Source organism: Cyphomyrmex costatus, unplaced genomic scaffold (genome assembly GCF_001594065.2).
Source record: "Cyphomyrmex costatus isolate MS0001 unplaced genomic scaffold, Ccosl1.0 scaffold222, whole genome shotgun sequence".
Classification (NCBI taxonomy): domain Eukaryota; kingdom Metazoa; phylum Arthropoda; class Insecta; order Hymenoptera; family Formicidae; genus Cyphomyrmex; species Cyphomyrmex costatus.
In genome coordinates this window covers 632519-653122 of record NW_017276280.1, presented here as the reverse complement: position 1 = coordinate 653122, position 20604 = coordinate 632519, and the positions used below count along the sequence as shown (strand labels likewise).

The window sequence follows — 20604 nt, the reverse complement described above, 5'->3', positions numbered from 1 at the left end:
GTTAAAAAATTAGAGTGATTTCAATCAAGCTTTGATTGTCATAATCGGCGCTTGATTTATTTAATAAGTATAACAGCTAAATATTTTATTAATAGCAGCAATTAATTCAAGTTGATCCAATTGAATTAGATCAAAAGTCTAATTAATATTTTAACGCTGAAGTAACATTTTGTTTTTCTTATTAACAGACGAGTTAATTAGAGTAGTTGCGTGATTTTCTCTTCGCGTGTAAATCGCGTTATAGAAATCGAGGGGGATGCTTTAAAATACAATATCCATTTTTTCTTTCTCTTCACGCCTGAATGGTCCGCATACGACGCGCATGCGTCATTTCGCCAGGCGGAACAATCTGGACAACTACTGGGCTTGATTCGTCTCGTCACCGGGGTGGGACGAATCGTCGCTCGCGGGTGCATCTATCGACGGGAACCGCGGCGACGAAGCGATCGTCTTCACGCCAGTCGAGCGTGCTGCACACCGGTCGTTCCGAGGGTAACAACTGACAAGATGAAGATGGCGGACGGACCCACGATCCTGCGGAGAAACAGACCCGGAACGAAAGCAGAGGTTATTAACGCTGTTATAATTTCGTTAAGAAACCGTCGTACTGTCGGGCGACACCCCGATCGTCAGGGTCCGCTCGATGGTGCTTCCGGATATTTCCCGGCACTTCCTCCTCCATTTGACACTTCCCCGTTGAAGATCAATGAGTTCGGAGTAAACGGACTTACTGTTTACACTAGAAGAATGTAGTCCCCAAATTCCTAACACCATTCGGATTCTCAACATTTTTCTGATCCCTTTATCCTCACTGAAGCGTGACAAATCGACAAATGATTTCTTTCTCGTCTATTCTCATCATCGTATATTCTTATCTAAACTACTGCGTGTTTTATGTACGCGTTTATCTCTCGGTTGTTTTTATCGATTGTTCAATATTATAGTAAAACACGTAGAAAGTACTACGTTTATACGCAATATTGGATTTATTTTTACATCGCGAGCTATATAGCGAAGATGAAATCGATTGTTTATAAGGATGCTCTGACGTAAATTTAATTATTTTTATAGGAGCTTACAATCAAGGTTTTATTTCGCTCTATAGGATTTTAGTAGGTGGCCGGATGAACCGTTCGAAGAGATGGATAGCACGCTGGCCGTGCAACAGTACATTCAACAAATGATTAGAAGAGATCCGTCTAATATCGATTTGATACTTAATATGCCAGAGGCCAATGATGAGGGCGTCTGGAAATACGAACATCTCAGGCAGTTCTGCATGGAGCTCAACGGTTTGGCAGTTAGATTACAAGAAGAGTGTCATCCTGAGACTTGTACACAGATGACAGCCACGGAACAGTGGATATTTTTATGCGCCGCACATAAAACTCCCAAGGAGTGTCCTGCAATTGATTACACGCGACACACACTGGATGGAGCAGCTTGTCTACTTAACAGCAACAAATATTTTCCCAGCAGGTATCTCTTTTGTGTCTCTCATTTGTAACTCTCGTCACATTTTTATCGTATAAATAAACTTTCTGTTTAAAATTACATTTCAGAATCAGCATCAAAGAATCTTCAGTAGCAAAACTTGGCTCTGTCTGCCGTAGGGTTTACAGAATATTTTCTCACGCATACTTCCATCATAGAACAATATTCGATGAATTTGAAAATGAAACTTTCCTTTGCCGCAGGTAAAGAATGTGATCTGCATATATATGAATATTTTTTTGATATGTATTACAAAAGGAATATCATTTTCTATTGTTATAGGTTTACGGCATTCGTGACGAAATATAATCTGATGTCAAAGGACAATTTAATAGTACCTATTATGGAAGGTGAAAGCGCAACAGAAAGTGAAGCATAGGATTTAACGTTGCGATCGTTTTGCCCAAAGTCGAATTACCAGATTTAGTAAGAACAGAAAAAATGCTAATATTCACGTATTAGTCTGATATTTCAATATAATGAAGATCTTTGAAAGAGATCAATAAGTTCAACTCTTATTTAAATAATATGAATTTGTTATAAAATCTATCTTTAATATATACAAAATATCAAAAAGTAAAAAATATGTATGTAAATTGTATTTAGAATTTCGTGTCACATTAGAATTCACTATGTTACTTTTTATGACTCATGTTCTAATATTGAGCAAGTTAATATCAAAAAATTAATCTCTGAATTTAAATGTATGAAAAACACTTGCTTTATTAGAATTTTCGAAATGTATTTTCTTGACAACTGTGACAAATTTCAAAGATCTTGAAAAAGACATATTCTCATCTTTGCTCAGTACCTTATTGAACAGAAATTTTCCTTGAATGTTTTATTAACAGCTGTGCAGTGATTGCTGTAAACAATATTTTCCGATAAGCACAATGTCTCATATTTATTCAATTCTTTTAATTTAAGATCTGTGTGCAACACTCTTTCAAACAAAAAGAATACATTAAACTATAAAATTCCTTGGAACATATTGTACATGATAATTTAATCTTTGTTATAGTTTTTATAATATATTACATATTTAAAGAAAAAAAGAGGAAGAGAAATATGATATAAACTTTTCATCTTATATTATTGAAGTTACTACAATAGATACTTTCAAAAAGTGTCTCATCTCTATATGTATTATGCTTTATCTTCTGTAAACATCTTTTTGTAAAAAAATAATAGACTGTGTCTTTCTATACGCTAAATATATATAATAGAAAAATATATAACTCATTTACATATATGTACACACATTTATATATAAATAAATAAATGTGTATATATATATATAATATATATATACTACATAAATAATGTATGTTACACAAATTCAGTTGTGTGAATAATTGTTCATAAGTTTCGTAACAAGTATAAACAAAATTCTATCAAATTACTTGTATTAAAATTTTATTAAATTTTTAGAATTTCAAATGTATCATTAATTTACTTATAAAATTTTTTATTATGAGAACTTATGAGATAGTACTAATTATATTATTACTTTTATTTTGTCTTTGATAAAATAATAGATTTAGCTTGAAAAGTAATTTGTATATTTCAAAGCGGCTTTTGAGGTAAGATCCAGTCCAGTTATACAGAAATTTCAATAACAATAAGGTGGAGATAACACCTCGAATGTTTGTTGCCGATTTGCATAACCAGAAGAATGCGAATTTATATAAACAATTGTAGAATTTTACACATTATTATACATTATTATACATCGTATTTTAATCTAGAATGATCGTAATATATGTAATCGTGATCACGTAGTTGGTCTTTATAAAATGTATTGTTTGAGCAAGAGACAGCGATAAATGTGGTATAGCACTGTTATTTATAGTACATATACATTTATTCCATATAGCAATACAAATTACAGCTTTCCTACACTGTTCTCGAAATTTTCGTAATAATTTACGGTGGATCTTGGACAGATTGCTTATTCCATATATTGGATATAAGACTAGATCGCGAAACTACAATAAAAGAGAAATGTAGAGTGGCTGGGCGCCTTATCAATTCGCTCGTCTGTGGCTTTTCGAATCTATAAGATACTATAAAATTATAGCGCGAATACGAGTATCATTTTTTAAATCAATGATATTTAATAAAAAATTTTTTTAAACCAGCGGAATAGATTAAGATGAAATCTTACGATAACCAATTAGTGATGGCATTACTTTCTGACATGCCGAATGTTCATTGTAATATGTAATTCTCAGCTTATAAAAGTAATATCTTCACGCATTTGTGAACACATGATTTTTTTATCGTACGCTGGAAAATAGAGCAATTTATGGTATACTCAACATATATCGACACATGTTGTTACATAAGAGTTGTATTGAATACTTCTCGTAACGAGATTTCATTAAGCGGCACTGGCTTTGACATTGCGAGATTGTTTCTTTTCGTATTCGACGCAATGAGGAGGATATCGTAACATTGTATATAAAACTTGTAAGTACAAAAAAACTCGAGTTATAATGTGTTGATGAATACGCGAGATGTGACGAGAGATTACGCAGGAATACATATATATATATATATATATATATATATATATATGACGTGTGACTGTTTCCATGAAAATTGTCTATGTATAATGGTAAAGAAATAAACTTTCTACATAAGATCTGTATTATTTCCTTTCTGCAACTATTCATTAGAATGAAGCGTTATCATCTAAAGTGCTGTTTAATCGGAATTTGTCATCATTAGTACTCGCAATCAGAACGAATTGTTTTCAGTACTCATTATCAGAGCGAATAATATATTTTTTGTGAGATTTACTAAATTAAGTCTTTTGAACGCGACTTTAAAAAAATCATACATGATATTGTATATTCATTATAATTTGATTTGTTTGAAGATTTAATCGTTTACTTTTGACATCTCGAAAAAGCTAACTATAATTTTGTTACATAATCATATATTTTTATATATTTGTCTATTTCTAGAAAAAAGGAAAAAAATTTAGAAATATGTGAAGAGGTAGAATATAGAACGAAATTAAAAAGCTATTCAATTATATTAGTCATGATATTTCTTTTTCTTTAAAGGTAGTTCTGAATTTTTTGTCGTCTTGTTTCTTTTATTTTTCTTATTTTTTTTCATTGTTCTGGATTGTTCGTCGATGCAAGGCACATCACTAGTACTTTTGGTTGTAGTATCCATTTTTGCATCACCAGTGCTTTCTGTTGTGTCCATTTTCCCGACACTAGTGCTTTCTATTGTAGTGTCCATTTTCGTGTCATCAGTGCTTTCTGTTGTAGTCATCGTTTTTGATTCTGCTGCACTTTCATTTCTCATTGTCAGACATTTTCCACTATCTTCAGGTGCTTGATATCTGTCGACAAATATCATTTTTAATTATAATATATATTTCTCATATACATGCAATCATATATCTATATGTCGAGTATTTTTGTTTTAATTAAATGAATTTCTCACACTCAAGTTTTATTAGGGTTAGTACTCTTAATCAATAAAAACTATAAAAAGTATTGAATGAATTTATAATAAATTATTTATTATTATTTAAATTTATTTAACAGTACCAAGAAAAATATTTCGTAAGATTACACTTTTTTCAAATTTCTTTCGTTTGTAATTTATGGACACCAGTAACAAATATAAAAATATGATTGTATAACGAAGTCGTATAATACCTTTGAGAGATGTCAAATATAAGTAATTAAATCTTCAGACTAATTAAATCATTATATGTGTAATTTTTTTAAATCATAGTAAATCTCTTACCCAAGTTCAGTTATGTCTTTAATATCCTTAGTCAGTAAAATATGGATTTCCGGTATCCGATGAGTCTTAGCAACATCCTCTTTCGACTTTTCCGAGCTGAAATCAGATGGCGATTGAATCAAGACTACACCTGTTGTTTTGGCAAACTTACCTGACGTAACATAGCTTTGTTACTTGATGAAGGCCTTCGTATTTTCTTTTAAAGATCTCTGCACAAGAAATTGTTTTTGCGATGCCATTTCCGGTTCCAGTCCAGACAATACTGTTGTAATTGGAAAATTCCTTCAGCGCATAGCCAAGAACGTTTCTGATTTTTGTACCGCCCTTCACCTTTTAATGTAGATATATATATTTTCATGAATAAATCGTATATTTCATAACTCTGAAAGATTTGAAAATACTTACATGCATCCAGAGAAATTTTTCTGGCAAATTATATATTGGCACTTTTGTATTTGTCGACTCTTCAGTTATTTTTATTGTCGATTTTCCTTGTCGTATCTTCTTCTTAAATTTCGATCTTCCCATCTAAAATTTGTACAAAATAGAGATCATTTTTTTGTATAATTTTATTTTTTACACATTGAACAATTCTTATTTGTAACTCATATTGAAATTAAATAACTAATTATTTGAAAAGAATAAATTGATTGCGAATCGCTGAATTATATTCACCAATTTAGTTTTATTTAATGTCATTAAGCTTTATATATTTTTCAAGAATTTTAATTGAACTTTTAATTATTATTAATATCAAAAGTTCTTTAATATCAAGTATTAAAAAAAACTGTGGAAATACCATCCGTTTAAGTTATTGCTAAGAAAAGCTCGATTATAGAATGGTGAAGGATTTTGCATATAAAGTTTTTTGTATTTTTTAAGATATCATGATGATGTAATAACGTGAACAGCAAAGTGCATCATTTCCATTTAAAATAGATTTTGGAATGACCCTTACGAAGGCGGGAATCTTTTTGTCAATAAGGTCAGTATAATGTTAGAGGGTGTAATTTCAGAAATAGTTGAGCTGTTCTGGAAATCGAAGCGAGCAGTGTTTAGACACCATATCTCTCTCTCGCTGCCAGTAGGTCATGGGTTCAGTCACAAGCATCGCTGTTTCGTTGGCGTGCCATTCGATGGAACCATTCATGGAACTTGGAACGACCTTGTACAGTCGTACGCAGAAATATTTCGTCGATTGTGACGTTTATCTGGGGCTGTCACATAAGGATGAAGCTATAGATCGGAAAACGTTCGAGGAAACACGTATCCATATTTCATAATTAATAATTGATTGAAAAAATGTAATTACGGTGCGTATAATTGTACATATTGTATATATCCAATGCATTCACATTACAATATAATTATTAAATTAATTTTGATAACAGCGTTTATTTAATAATGTATCTAACATAAATATTTACATTCGTAATTGCTGATTGTTTATAAGAATAATATATATCTAAATTAAATTTATGTTATAGAATAAATCAAATCTAAAATGCAGTTATACTATAATGACCATAAATATTTAAAAGATATGTTCTCCAAGCAAAATATTGCAATATCAAAATTATATATATATATATATATATATATCTATATATATATAATTACAATTATGTTTTATAAACTATAGGTTGCTTAATATGGACATAAAAACGATTTAGAACAATTTTGTCATGTCATCCTAAAATTTCATTTGATACTAAAAAATTAAAATCTAATGTAAGTTAAAATCTAGTACAGAGTATTGATAACAGAAAATTAAAGTGATCTTCTTCGGTTCAATTATTTGAGATGTCGTTATTAAGTTTTCAATATAGCTGTATCAAACCCTTTGTTAACTGAGTTGTTAATTATTAACCTACGTTTCATTACTTCAGCATTGCTCGAGTACAATTTGCGTCAATTAATATCGGTATCGAAGGTCGTCAGTCAAACATCTTATATAGCTTCAATATATATATATATATATATATTTCTCCGATCTGGAATTCCAGAGCGTACCGCGATGGAAAAAGCATCCTCTCCGACATCGAAGATGGAGAGCGAGAGAAGGAAGAAGAGATCGCCGGCTGCGGATACCGAGTAGAAAGTCCCACCAATATTTTCCAATCAACATTCGATTGCCGACGATATACGCGAAGGAGCGGCCTCGTTCCCGCGAAGGAAAGCAAACGGGGTAAAGAGGGGATGTAAGCTACGGGGGACAATGCGGGGGCGCAAGAGGGTTCGATGTGTAGGCGTATATGGTAGCGGTATGCGCGGCATAGCGTGCATAGCGTCGCGACGCCCCGACGCCATATTGCATTATTAAGCACCCCCGTCGACCGGGGGTATCCCCCTTTCGCTCCTGCATTCCAGGATTATGAACGTTTTTATCCCTAAAAGGTGTGAGCGGACGGGCCGACTATCTGCTGTCGGACTGCGATCACCAGACCGGAGTTCGTTGCACCCCCCGTACTTGTCCTCCGTACATTACGCGTGTCCTTTGTTTTGTCGAAATTATGCGACACGTGCGCATTTTTATGGAGTCGCGACGAATGCCGCCGATCTCAAGAATATTAATGATAAAATGGAGAATGCTCGCTTTTTAAAATATTATTTAATTGGTGCTACGCGACGGCTTCACGTTATATAATAGGGATATGTTCGTTCCAGAGAAGATGAAAGTCGCGAGTTAATTAATTTCGAAAATTAATGATTGCCCCTTTCTAAATTGAAATACCGCGTAATATTAAACGCGGGACAAAGAAAATTCAATTAACCAGAATTCGCGCTAATTGATGACCTAAATAGACCTATACCTTAGGGCGCATTTATTCGATGCAATTAATCGTTCTGCGATGACAAGTCATGATTGCACGAAATTAAATTTTCGAAAAATCAAAATTATATATACATATATACGTATACATATATATTTTGTGTTCAAACTACAAAATTCTCCTTCGTAAAAACAAAAATATATAACTAATACGAAAAATATATATATAACATACTTAATATCTCTTTAAAGTTTTACTAAGTTTTTTTTTTTAAATGCTTTGGTCCTCCTCCTCTTTCTAGAGACAAATAAAAACTTTGGAAAAAGAAAAAAAGAAGAACAAAAAATGAGAATAAATTTTTAAAAGTTCAATTATAGCGTTGTAAATTCTATTATCGTGTCTCGAGAGTGTGATCGTTTTCGACACCCAAATACGGCGGCATTCATATCAATTCCATTGCTATCAATATCGTGACGCATTACGGATCATTCCGTCGTAATCGACGAATATTCCATAATGCTTTTAAATTAACGTTCGAACCGCCTGATTTTCCCCGAGCTATAATTACCGCGCAAATTGATCCGGCGAATACCGCCATTGCGGCGGCTAATACCAGCAGCAAAGAACATGAGGCATCTTATCTCGATGATGATTCTTACCGCCTTCTCTGCCTTCGCGATCGAAAAATCCTGTGATATTTAAAAATCGTTGATTCTTTAGTCGAGGAGGGGAGAGAGGTCAAGGATTTCCATCTTTCGTATTTCGTTCTCAGCATCCCCTCTCGGGGGATGTTCCCTCTCGGTGAGAATCAACCGGCGTCTTCTGCGGCTGGCACCCTCTTAATGATGCCTACGCAAACTTCCTTTTTCCTTATTGTAATAAACCGCGAGAACGCCAGCATCCAATTTACTCGAGTGAACGAGGTATCTGTACGGGGTGTCTCGAATCACCGGATGTCCTTTTAACCGCGGATTCTTTGATCGATTTGGAGAGATTTCTTTCCCTCAATAAGAAGCTGTCGAAGCAATTTCTGAGTAATTAACGAGTGAAGATTATAATGGCCGCTATCAAACTATTAGATACAATGCAAACTGGACAACGAAATCATATCTTTTAGTCAAGTGGATTTTGTCTTACTGGAATTTTAATTTAAAATTTTGCTACGAACATTTAACAGATTGAGAAGAGTTGCGAGAAGAAAAATAAATAATAAGCATTTTTTATATCTTTTTTGCCAAGAAGAAAATGGCTTTAGATCGACCGAAAGATCTGTTTAAAGATCATCTGATGGTTCATTGGACATCTTAAATAGACAAATATCTATTACTGATTTTCAATTTTCTAGTAAAGATGAAAGAAATAAAGCATTCAAATAATTGTATGAATGCTTTTCGAATCTATTACGCTATGAATGAGATCTCTCTTTACTAAAAGTTTTCTCGTCTTCCTATCGATTTTTATCTTTCCATTTTTTTTTTTACTAAGATTGTCTTTTCGTTAAATTTTTTAAATTTTGTAGAGCTGTACTGGCATAATCTCGTAAAGAGAAATAAAAAAAATATATTTATATAAAATTATTCTAATTAATAGTAATTGCTCTAATTAATGTTACTTTTTCTACGTAAGATAATATTATGTATGTAATGTACAAACTCAAGAGTCAGAAAATCATTGTCGTATTGACGATTAAAAATATTGGAAAGGATTCTGATGATAGTTGAGAATTACGAAAGAATATTTAACCAAAATATGATAAACAAATATACAATATATTTAAACTATTTCGCGAGAAGCACGAATTTTAATATTCTTTTAATCTGAAGCAGAGGTCGTCGAATGAACTTATTTTTATATTATTTTTATTTTCTATATAGTTACAACTAAAAATTAATAAAACAAAGCTCTCGATGTCAAAATAATAAATATAACAACATGAATTATTGTACAAAGTAGCATGCAAAACGTTGTAACTGTAAATATAACAACATGAAGAACAAATCCGAGAGTCGTCGCAAGGATACAAATAAGAAATTAATATATAAAAAAATTGAATTTATAATTCAAGCTGTTTAAATTACGTACATGACATGTTTCGGCTCCTGGATTGAGCCATCTTCAGATGCAATTAAAACCCTTGACGTAAGTCCTCCTGTAATACTTGCGACGACTCTCGGATTTGCCCTTCATGTTGTTATATTTACAGTTACAACGTTTTGTATGTTATTTTGCACAATAATTATGAAACAAAAAATATATATAAATACTACATATTAAATAAATTAATTCTAAACAAGTCTTTTTATATAGAGCCAAAATTTAAATTAGAGAGTAATATGTTTTACATAATCAATCTTATAACAAATTGCATTAACATACATCAGAAAAATAAAATTTGTGACCAGGATAAGAAATTAAAAAATAACTGTCATTTCTGGACATTGGGCTTTTTTTTGACATAAAATGATCGTTGCAAAACATTTCATGGGACATTAAAGAAAGTAATACTTTTCTTTGCGCGCACGTGGACGTCTTTAATTTGCAAGTCAATTAGCATAACCTTCGTATAAAAATTCCTTCGGGGGGGATAATTTGACCCTTTGATCTTTGCTCGAGCTCAAGATACGCTCGCGCTGTACGTATACAAGCACGTGTACGAATTGTCCTGGGATGGGTGTGCGGGAAGTCAGTGTGGGACGCACGTCTTTTCGCGAATTGGCGAAGAAGTCCTGCCGAAGAAGGATGCGTTTGCGCAGGACTCGCCGATGGAATTTTGCGCCCTGGAAACTCCCCGACATATATCCACGGTGGATGGCAAACTGCCCCGGATTGTTCGGTTCAGTTCAGTCGTCATCCGATTCGAGATACAAGTTGGTGTATACATCTTGATTCTATCACGCCGTATCATCACGTCAGCAGCAACAGGTAGGGTAATGCAAAAGGTGTCCGCACGAGGCAACCGTGAATTTTGCGAAAACTGAAATTAGTGACGCGCGAAGTGACAATCGCAAAATTGCAATTCGCCTTAAATAGACGTTGTGCAAGGATACCAATTAAATTCTTTTCAATTTAAGATTATTATTACCGTCATGGTATGTGTGAACGTGTAAAATTCGGGGGTGTCGAGCTTTTTGCGTTATAGTTGCTTAAGTGATTAAAATAAGGTTTAGAGATAAAACCAAATTCGGCATTTTAAATATTTAATTCGTTTTTGCAATAAAAAATATTGATTCTATTTTATAGAAGAATAAAAATCGTATAAAAGTATTGGATACATGGTGTAAATAAAAAGTGCCGCAAAAGTCGTGGTTGGTATAAATAACTGATTTTTATAAAATATTTCCTTATTTATAAGGAAATATTAATAGTAAAATACTTTTGCATCAATCAGAAAATTTATGTCCGTGAAAAATATATAAGAATATTTGAAATATAATATAGGATTATAATATATCAAAATATGTATAAAAGTAAGTTTATACAGAATAAATAAATATCGGAACACAACCGATATCACAAAACTATGTTGTTTCTTATCTGTAATATTAATATTGTTATTGTATAGTGAATTCGATTGGACGCACTCAGTGCGCGCTGATGCATACTAAAGCCATATCGTACAGAAATTAACGTAAAGATACGCGCGTTTATAAATAAATATAAAAACCGTTCAAACCAAGAAATTTTATAATTCGAAATATTTGCATTTTACTTGTAAACTGAAATTAAATCAGGATATAATGGCTTTAATGTGTACTAGTGAACATTAGTGCGTCCAATTTGCCATTAAAAACAAATCAATTACTGAAAACGATAATACGCGAAAAAACACTTTTAGTAATAAATTTAAAAATAATAAATAAGACAAATATAAGGTATAATCAAATTTAAATTTAAAGAAGCAACGATGATAAATAATTAGAACATATAAGACTTAGTAAATATATTAGAAAATGAAAAATACGATGAAAAATAAACGAGATACACTTCCGATAAAAACGAAGAAGCAAAAAAAATATCACTGTAAAGTTGTGTGTAGACAGAATTAGAACAAATAAGAGAAAGAATCCTATAAGTTGAAATCTTGGCTTAATAAAATTGTAAAATATTTATATTGTATATTTTATATGTGAATATTATATATTATATAGTATATATAATTCATATATATTATATGTATATACTATAAGCATCCGCTTCGACTGAACATAGGATTCTTTCTCTCATTTGATTTATTCTTATCAGTCTAAATAATCATAGAACATTAAAAATTAAGCGATTATTTCTCGTATTAAAAAATGCTTCAAAATAGAAAACAGTTGTATCGATCGACTATAAGTAAAACTTTTATTACTTTATTATTAGAATATTAAAAATATTATATCGATAGCCAAAAAATATACAAAGAAAATATTTAAAGAAAATATCTAGAAAAAATAAGTAATATATATTATAATATATTTATATCGTTTCGCGGCAAAAAAGAAGAGAAATTTTAATATCTTTTAATTAAAGCAAAGGTCGCTGAATTGAACTTGTCGTCATGGACATCGAAGAATTCCGCGTTCGCGGGAAGGAGATGGTGGACTACATCTGCGAATTCATGAGCAACATTCACAACAGAAGAGTCACGCCGGATATTGGTCCCGGTTATCTCAGGCCTCTGCTGCCGTCGGAACCGCCGAATGATCCGGAATCTTGGGATGAGATCATGAAGGACGTGGAATCAAAGATTATGCCGGGCGTGAGTATTCATTTCGGGCGCGAGAAGGAAGAAATCAGCAATATTAAGATTTGTGTCAGAAATATTTGATGAATTACTATACAAAGATCACAGTTTCGCGATAAAAAATTATTTACAAAACTGAGTCGAATGGTTTCTTTCTTATGGAATTTCTTTCTGCTGGATTTTATCGCATTTCGTCAAGTAATTGTAATCTTATTAAATAATTATTTCTCGTATTAAGAAGTACTTCTAAATAGCGTAAGAAAAGCTGTATCGACTGTAAGGAAAAATGGCGCTTCTATCATGATGAAGATGAACTTCCTTCCAGATCACGCATTGGCAGCATCCAAGGTTCCACGCCTACTTCCCGGCCGGAAATTCTTTTCCCTCTATTCTTGGTGATATGCTATCTGATGCGATAGGCTGCATTGGATTTTCTTGGGTGAGTGAGAAATTTTCTCAAGCAATCTAAGAAGCTCTGTAAGTAAATACTATGCAAAACTATAATTAGACAAGTCGCAGTTTAACGAAGTGATAAAACGGAGCTTTAGAACCATCTCGATTTTCTCACACATCGGAAAGGGCCACAATTTTGATTCCGCGTCAAATTAAAGTGATGGATCATGTGCAATTATTTACTCGACGTGCAATTACGTATTTACGTTTCCGAAACGGAATCTTATTTGTTTTAGGCGGCCAGCCCGGCCTGCACAGAACTGGAAACGATAGTCTGCGATTGGTTCGGTAATTCTTTTTCGCTTTTATATTTTGTCAGATCGATAGTGCGACTTTGCGAACGATTGATTTATGGAGTAATTCATCATCTTTCTGAATTACAGGCAAGGCGATTGGACTGCCTACGGATTTCTTATACTTTAGCGAAGGCAGTAAAGGCGGAGGCGTTATACAGGTGTGAAAGATTTTATATGAATATCCAAAATAATATAAAGCATCCTAAACCAAAATCTCCGAATCCACATTCATCTCCAATTTCAATTTTTGGAATTTCCAATAAGTTGACAGAATTCTAATTTCTTTCTCAAAAAGGAGAGGTCATCTGGAATCTCCGATATTCGAAAAAAGTCAACACTCGTAATTTTTTTTAAATATATCAAGAATAAATTTTTCTCGTTATACGTATATTATGTATGAAAGAATTACAATAAGATCATTGGAAAGTGAATATTGAATATATGAATATTTCATATTTTTTATCAAAACCTATCAGGGTAAATAATGAAGTATCTCACAAAGTATTCACTTTTCGATTATCTCATTTAAACACTTCTACATATAAAATGATGTAGATAAGAATCGATGTATGTAAAAAGAGAACAATGGTTTACTTTACTTTAAAGAAAAAATAAGCCGCTCCTCTGCCGTTCTGCAGGGCCCGATAGTAACATCCTATTTGTCCTATAAAGAGTCACAGGAATTTTCAAACAAGAGTTTTGCCACTATCTTTAACAGCTTCCAAAACGAACTGCTTATAACACTTTATGTGGACCACCCTGTACGTAGGGTTCAGCATCGGAATGCATTCTCGTGTGCATGCTGGCCGCTCGGGCACAAGCAATTGCGAGACTCAAGGAATCTCCTGCACATGCACACTTGGACGAGACCGCGCTGCTCGGCAAACTAATGGCATATTGCAGCCGGGAAAGTCATAGCTCCGTCGAGAAGGACGCAATGATATGCTTCGTAAAGCTGCGTATCCTTGAGCCCGACGAGAAAAGCGTACTTCGTGGGGAGACTTTGCGACAGGTGCGTCTACATATTATTGCTACAACTTACATACGAATATTTCAAAGATTCGTATTTATTGACGTAAATTAACGTTCTTAGTACTCAGGATGATTTTCCTGTTCCTTACATACGACGATTCGTGTCTCGAGAGTTAATTTTCTATTTTATTAAATATACAAAAATTGTTGAGTAATTTTTACATATAGTTTAACATTCTTTAGAAAGTATTTAGAAAGAGTTGCGTATTTTTTAAATATAAATACAATAACTATTTACTTGACGCTTCTGATTTTTTGAAGGAAAGAAATGCAAGTCACGAATAACCAAATTTTGTGTTAAAGATTAATTAAAATTAATATTACTTGTATAGACGTTTATACTTTTTTATATTGAAAACAATGAAAACTAAGCAATTAAAAAAATTATTGTATTGTTTTTAATCAAAACAATGTTGATATCGTAATGCTTAATCGCGATGAAATGATAGAATTAAAAAATAAAATAAATTCTAAAAATATTTAATAGTGCACATATCTTCATTATTATTTTTCCGCTCGATTCTTGCTACAATATTGGCTTTAACGTGACTTGATTAAATGATAGGCGATCGAGAGTGACACGGCTGAAGGCTATGTTCCCTTTTTTGTCTCAACGACCCTCGGCACAACCGCCTGCTGTTCGTTCGATAACCTTAGGGAAATAGGTCCGGTTTGTAAAAAGTATCCAGGGGTAAGTATGTGTAAGAGATTTAAATATATTAGATCAAAGATATGTGTAAGAGAGATTTAGATTTATATATGTGGAGAGAGACATCGTTTAATTTCTTTTTAAATCGAATCTTTATCGCGTGCAGATCTGGCTTCACGTGGATGCCGCTTATGCCGGAAACGCTTTCATCTGTCCAGAATTAAAATACTTGATGAATGGTGTTGAATACGCCGACTCTTTCAACACCAACACCAATAAATTTTTACTGACAAATTTCGATTGCTCCTGCCTCTGGGTTCGCGACAGATTCAAGCTTACCAGCGCACTTGTCGTGGATCCGTTGTATTTACAGCATACACATGCAGACACGGCTATAGATTATCGGTCAGTTAATTCATTTAGCAGAAATATTTAAAAATTGCACTTTTAGATAATAAGATTTTAGAAAGTCTTTTATTTTATTAATTTGAGTAATTTTTTTTGCTTTTGCATTGATTATCTACTTCCAACATTTGCCATCGTATTTAGTTATATTGTTATATAATTTTGATTATAATATTAAAATATTAGCAAAAAAAGAATTAGTTTATATAAATGAATTTAAAAATCAGTAATTAAAAATAATGAAACGTTTTTTACAGGCATTGGAGTATAGCACTGAGCAGGCGATTTCGATCATTAAAACTGTGGTTTGTATTGAGGAACTATGGGATATCCGGGCTACAAGCCTATATCCGAAATCATGTCAAACTCGCTAAAAGATTCGAGGCACTCGTCAAAAAGGATTCTAGATTCGAAGTTTGCAACGACGTTGTGGTAAGAGAGAATTTCCCCTTTATTATTCGTGTCATCATTCGTTTATCACCATTACATGGTTCATTACAGCTGGGTTTGGTGTGCTTTCGTGCTAAAGGCAGCGATAAGTTGAACCAGAAATTATTGAGCACCATTAACGACTCAGGAAAGATACACATGATCCCGGCGCGAGTGAATCAGCGTTACACAATACGTTTCGCGTTATCTGCACCTAATGCAACTGCCAGAGATGTTGGTAAATTATTTTTATAATTTTATAATTGTACAAAGAGAAACTCGTCTTTCTAAATTTATGCATTTAACTTCATCAATGCATCAAAAGCTTTTTTGAAAACTTCACATTGAAAGTTTTATGAAAATTATATTTCAGCTCATTAATTCTATTTATTAGTGTATCATGTGTCAAAATATTAGAGACAAATATAATATAAATATATTATTTTTATCTAATATTTTCACAAATTCTATAATATGGATTTTCTTCTATTTCTATATTGTACAAAAGAAATATATATGTATCGTCTTGAATTGATTCTGTAACATTTAAGACACGGCGTGGAGCATTATAACGGACTATCTAAGCGAATTATTGGAATTCAATGTAAGTTGGAGCATAATTATTCTAAAATGTTAAAAGAATATGTTTGTATACAATCGAATATTTACACATCAGGATGTAATGGATGAACTAGCGGACATTCGCGAGAAGAAGAGGAAGGCCACTTTGGAGCAAAGGAGATCTTTCTTCGTGCGTATGGTGTCTGATCCTGCGATTCAGCCAGGATTCACGAAAACTCCAAACAGGACTGGAGCTAAACTCGACACGCAAGCAACGATTGGTGGTATTGGATCGAATACTCATTCCGGAACGTAAGATTTTTAATTATTATAAAACTGATTTTACGATTAATATCAATTAATATAATTAATACAATTAATTTATTAACATTAAACTCTACTGTGTATAATTAGTATAAATATATACACTTTTTTTTTATTCAGGAAATCTTGGATATCCTGGCCACTTGCTTATCTCATGCAAGCGAAAGAAGCTGCTGATACAAGTGAATTATCGCTCAGGTACTCTATTTATTCCGATTTGAACATATTATTATAACTTACATTCTTGCTAAAAATGAATAGACTAAATGTTAAAAAACTATTCACAATTTCAAAAAGTGAATTTAATCATGTTTTAATCTTTAAATTATTTTTTGCATAAAGTTTATTTTAAGAATTCCGAATCAATTTTTTTTTTTTTAAAGAAAACCTTAAAAAGTATTTAAAAGAAATAAGTAAATTTTCGTTATATAGTTTGATTGGTCGGACACAGATGTTGACATTTATATTTCTTGCCGTATTTAGAATTATGTATAGAAAATTTTGTTACAACACGTGTTGAGAATATTGCTATCGTACTGACGACAACCGAATGCAATGTAACGCTACACTTGTGTACCGTGGTTCCGATATCTCGTGCTGCTATTATTTACAGGGACAAATAGTGTCTTTCCTCTTATCGTTACCATTATATCGACCGCTAGTATAATGACATCTGACTCCATTGAATGTACGAGTTCATTTCAGAATCATCCATACCAAAGAGTACTGGGATACGAAACATGTTATCTGCTACCTTTGCGTCCGGCCAACTTTTCTCCTCCGTCAATCAGAGTGAATTTTATTTGTTTCTTGTTTTAATCTCACGAATTTGTTAGAAAAAGTATAGATAAGAGTATGACAAACATAAAAAAAACGTCTTAAAAAAACCAACGAAAGTAATTTTTAAATATTTAATGACTGCAAACCACTTTCCAATTCAAAATGTTATATTTTTATGAAGGTGTATATAAGTTTGTATCTCTCTTTTTTTGCATATGTAATTTTTTATGTATGTCGTAAAATGTTTGTCCGATTGATTTACGATTATAATGACGTAATGTAGATGCCTTTTTTTCGAATTCCAACAAAAGTCTGAAAATATGGTCTTTATCGACTTACATATCTCTTTTTCATGACTGCAATATTAGAGAAATAGGAAGACTTCTACATTATGTATAGACTGACCGAAGCAAAGTGATAAGACATACAAATATAAAATATGCACAATAAAAAGGCACTAGTTTTGCGCTAAGTAGCTACTTAAATCCGCGGCTAAAAAACAATAAACAATTTATATTAGCACTTTTGACAAGACAGTGTAAGCTTACAGTATTTAAGTTACTTGCTGCAAATTTATGTTTGATTCCTTATATTTTACTTATCTTATTCTTCTATTCTCTAAAAAGTATATGTAAAAATTCTTGAGACTTGTTCCGTTATATGTATGCGGTAAAAGTCGAAGAAGAAATATTTCTTCACATATAAAAGAAAACTTATCAATTTTGCTTCAGTCGATCTGCAATGCAAAAAAAAGACTTATTCCTAAAATAGTATGTAAAACATGTTTACGTAAGTGCAGATAATGACTCAATTTATGAAAATAAAGCTGATGATCTTTTAATATATAAAAAGATTGTACGCTGCAAGAATATAAGCTGCAATACATCTGTCAAAATCCATTAATTCCATTCTCATTTAGACATTTTTCCTTTTAATTTAGAGGATGTTGCTAATGAATATAATAAATGATTTCATTAAGAGAGTACAGTTTGCATTTTAGAAAAGTTGTTTACGACATACATAAAAAAATTAAATACGCAAAAAACTTATATATACATACACCTCCATAAAAATACAATATTTTGAATTGGAAAGTGGTTTGCAGTCATTAAATACTGCAAAATTTGATTGCAGGGTCCACATATCCAATTTGCAATTCATATAAAACACATATGTGTAAATATATGTGTACTTATACATGTATATGTACAGAATTCGCGCGCATTTTTTTATCTCTAAGCAAATTATCTTCATTTTTACATCAAAAAATTTTTTTTTTTGTGTTCAAGTGTTATCACTGCAAACATTTAATATTTTGTTCTATTTTTTCTACACATATTTTTTTTAGTTATACAAAGTTTATTTCCGGAATTTAAATGTCAAAACTTCGGAAATGTGTAAGGGATCAATAAACTAAAAAAAAAGTTTTGTAGAAATATACTCGTTTTTACTTCTCGTTTTGAAGAAAATTGCAAAAATATATTTTATCATTATATATCATATATATTTAATTTTATTATTTTTATCAGTATATATTTTTATCTTGGTTTTCACGCCCAGATTCCGTCACTTGGACACCATGGTACGCCTGAAGACCGGCGGTACCGGAAGTCGCCGCGGTAGCAGTAACGGATGCAGCCCGGATCCGTCCCCGTCTGCTTCGCCCTCGCGAGGCAGATCGCCCAACGGCCGCGCGTAATCGCATTACATCGATCTTTTCTTTCTTCGTGCAATTTTTCCGAGGAGTCCTCCAAGTGTGTAACAATCGCAATAGATGACTCTTCGTGCTCCGAAACCCCGTGCTCCAAGAAAATAGACAGAAAGGAAATCCACTAGTTACGACTTTACATTGGGAACTGATACTGCCGATAATCTCGACATAAAAGCCCACCTTAGACCACATATATAATTTGGGACAGAGGGAAATAATTCTTTATATTTATATATATATAACATGCCTAATATTTTCATGTGTGAAATTGTAAATATAATTATGGATAAGAAAAGAAATCTCATATTATATCTCGAATTATAACTACATATATCACTTAAACCTTGCAAAAATTATTTAGGTCTTTACATTAGTATTATATATGTTCTCGGTGTGTCAAAATAGTTATTAAACAATTAAAGCTTTAAATTGTTAATTATAATTATTAAGTCTGTTAACTTTATTAAAACTTTACTTTCATATATACTGCTTTCTATAAGAATTAATATGCTTCAATCTTATTAGCAATTGAACTTTTTTGATTCTCTATAGATGTCTTCTGTATTATGAGATGTATAGAATAATATACGTAGAATTTCATTCCAGATTCTGTCGCGAATTACAGACCGTCTAAAATGGGCTTGAACAAACTTTAGAGAACAAACTTTGTGTTAAATTGCTCATCAAAGGATAGAACCTATGAAATGTTGCCGAAATTGCCCCGTGGTATGTTTCATTCAAGAAGAAATTAAATACGTTTCAGTCTCAACTATGCGTCGTTTTTTTTAACATTCCCAAACTACGAAAACTAACAAAAGGGATAAAAAACTTAAAAGGGAAATATAAGAGAAATTTTTTAATTTCGTGAATGTTTGCTCTTTATGACTAAATTCTCCAATTCGTAAAAAAGAAAACTCTTTTGATTAAAAAAAAAATGCAAAATTTGGGTAAAATATTGAAAACAAAACATACATATTATATCATACATTATTTTATATCTATGTGTACAAAATTATTAAAGATTATTTAAAAAAAAACCTACTAAAAATAAATTTTTTAATATTTGTTTGAAAACATTGCAAGAGTGTGAATCATAAGGTACCTATAAGCACATAAGTAAATATATATATTTTAAAAAGTTAAAGTTATGCGTAATCCTCTCTGGAATTTACTATTTAATTGCCTCTCCTACGTCC

General features: G+C 32.1%; 3 protein-coding genes across 4 annotated transcripts; 2 read left to right on the top strand and 1 right to left on the bottom strand.

Moving 5' to 3' along the window:
- Positions 1–331: 331 nt before the first annotated feature.
- On the top strand, positions 332–1922 carry Mob4 (MOB kinase activator 4). The gene is made up of 4 exons (XM_018539768.1): positions 332–567; positions 1106–1479; positions 1563–1697; positions 1777–1922. The coding sequence occupies exons 1-4, from the start codon at positions 508–510 to the stop codon at positions 1871–1873; spliced, it is 666 nt and encodes a 221-aa protein (XP_018395270.1). The 5' UTR covers positions 332–507; the 3' UTR covers positions 1874–1922.
- Positions 1923–3724: 1802 nt separating this feature from the next.
- On the bottom strand, positions 3725–14160 carry Rpp25 (ribonuclease P protein subunit Rpp25). Its single transcript, XM_018539736.1, has 6 exons — positions 14117–14160; positions 5674–5796; positions 5420–5598; positions 5269–5364; positions 4578–4855; positions 3725–3783 (listed from the first exon to the last, which is right to left on the bottom strand). Exons 2-6 carry the CDS (start codon positions 5794–5796, stop codon positions 3725–3727), a joined length of 735 nt encoding a protein of 244 aa, XP_018395238.1. The 5' UTR covers positions 14117–14160.
- On the top strand, positions 12580–19589 carry LOC108773835 (aromatic-L-amino-acid decarboxylase). Of its 2 annotated transcripts, none has more exons than XM_018539774.1 (13): positions 12580–12783; positions 13094–13207; positions 13458–13509; positions 13605–13675; positions 14287–14529; positions 15115–15240; positions 15365–15603; positions 15861–16035; positions 16105–16270; positions 16584–16636; positions 16709–16905; positions 17008–17115; positions 19258–19589. In XM_018539774.1, exons 1-13 carry the CDS (start codon positions 12583–12585, stop codon positions 19394–19396), a joined length of 1884 nt encoding a protein of 627 aa, XP_018395276.1. In that variant the 5' UTR covers positions 12580–12582; the 3' UTR covers positions 19397–19589. The 2 variants fall into 2 exon arrangements, with proteins under 2 accessions (XP_018395276.1, XP_018395275.1); XM_018539773.1 differs by having other exon boundaries at positions 12583–12783; positions 17038–17115.
- Positions 19590–20604: the final 1015 nt, after the last annotated feature.

Bases quoted from the DNA above. Each gene is read 5' to 3' on its own strand.
- LOC108773835 (XM_018539774.1), top strand. From the start codon at position 12,583: ATGGACATCGAAGAATTCCGCGTTCGCGGGAAGGAGATGGTGGACTAC. The intron at 13,676-14,286 runs GTGTGAAAGATT...CCCTGTACGTAG, and splicing joins AAGGCGGAGGCGTTATACAG to GGTTCAGCATCGGAATGCAT. The intron at 16,637-16,708 runs GTAAGTTGGAGC...TTTACACATCAG, and splicing joins GCGAATTATTGGAATTCAAT to GATGTAATGGATGAACTAGC.
- Mob4 (XM_018539768.1), top strand. From the start codon at position 508: ATGAAGATGGCGGACGGACCCACGATCCTGCGGAGAAACAGACCCGGA. The intron at 568-1,105 runs GTTATTAACGCT...TTCGCTCTATAG, and splicing joins GACCCGGAACGAAAGCAGAG to GATTTTAGTAGGTGGCCGGA. The intron at 1,698-1,776 runs GTAAAGAATGTG...CTATTGTTATAG, and splicing joins GAAACTTTCCTTTGCCGCAG to GTTTACGGCATTCGTGACGA.
- Rpp25 (XM_018539736.1), bottom strand. From the start codon at position 5,796: ATGGGAAGATCGAAATTTAAGAAGAAGATACGACAAGGAAAATCGACA. The intron at 5,599-5,673 runs GTAAGTATTTTC...CTACATTAAAAG, and splicing joins AAAAATTTCTCTGGATGCAT to GTGAAGGGCGGTACAAAAAT. The intron at 3,784-4,577 runs CAGAACTACCTT...TCTATTTTCCAG, and splicing joins AAACAAGACGACAAAAAATT to CGTACGATAAAAAAATCATG.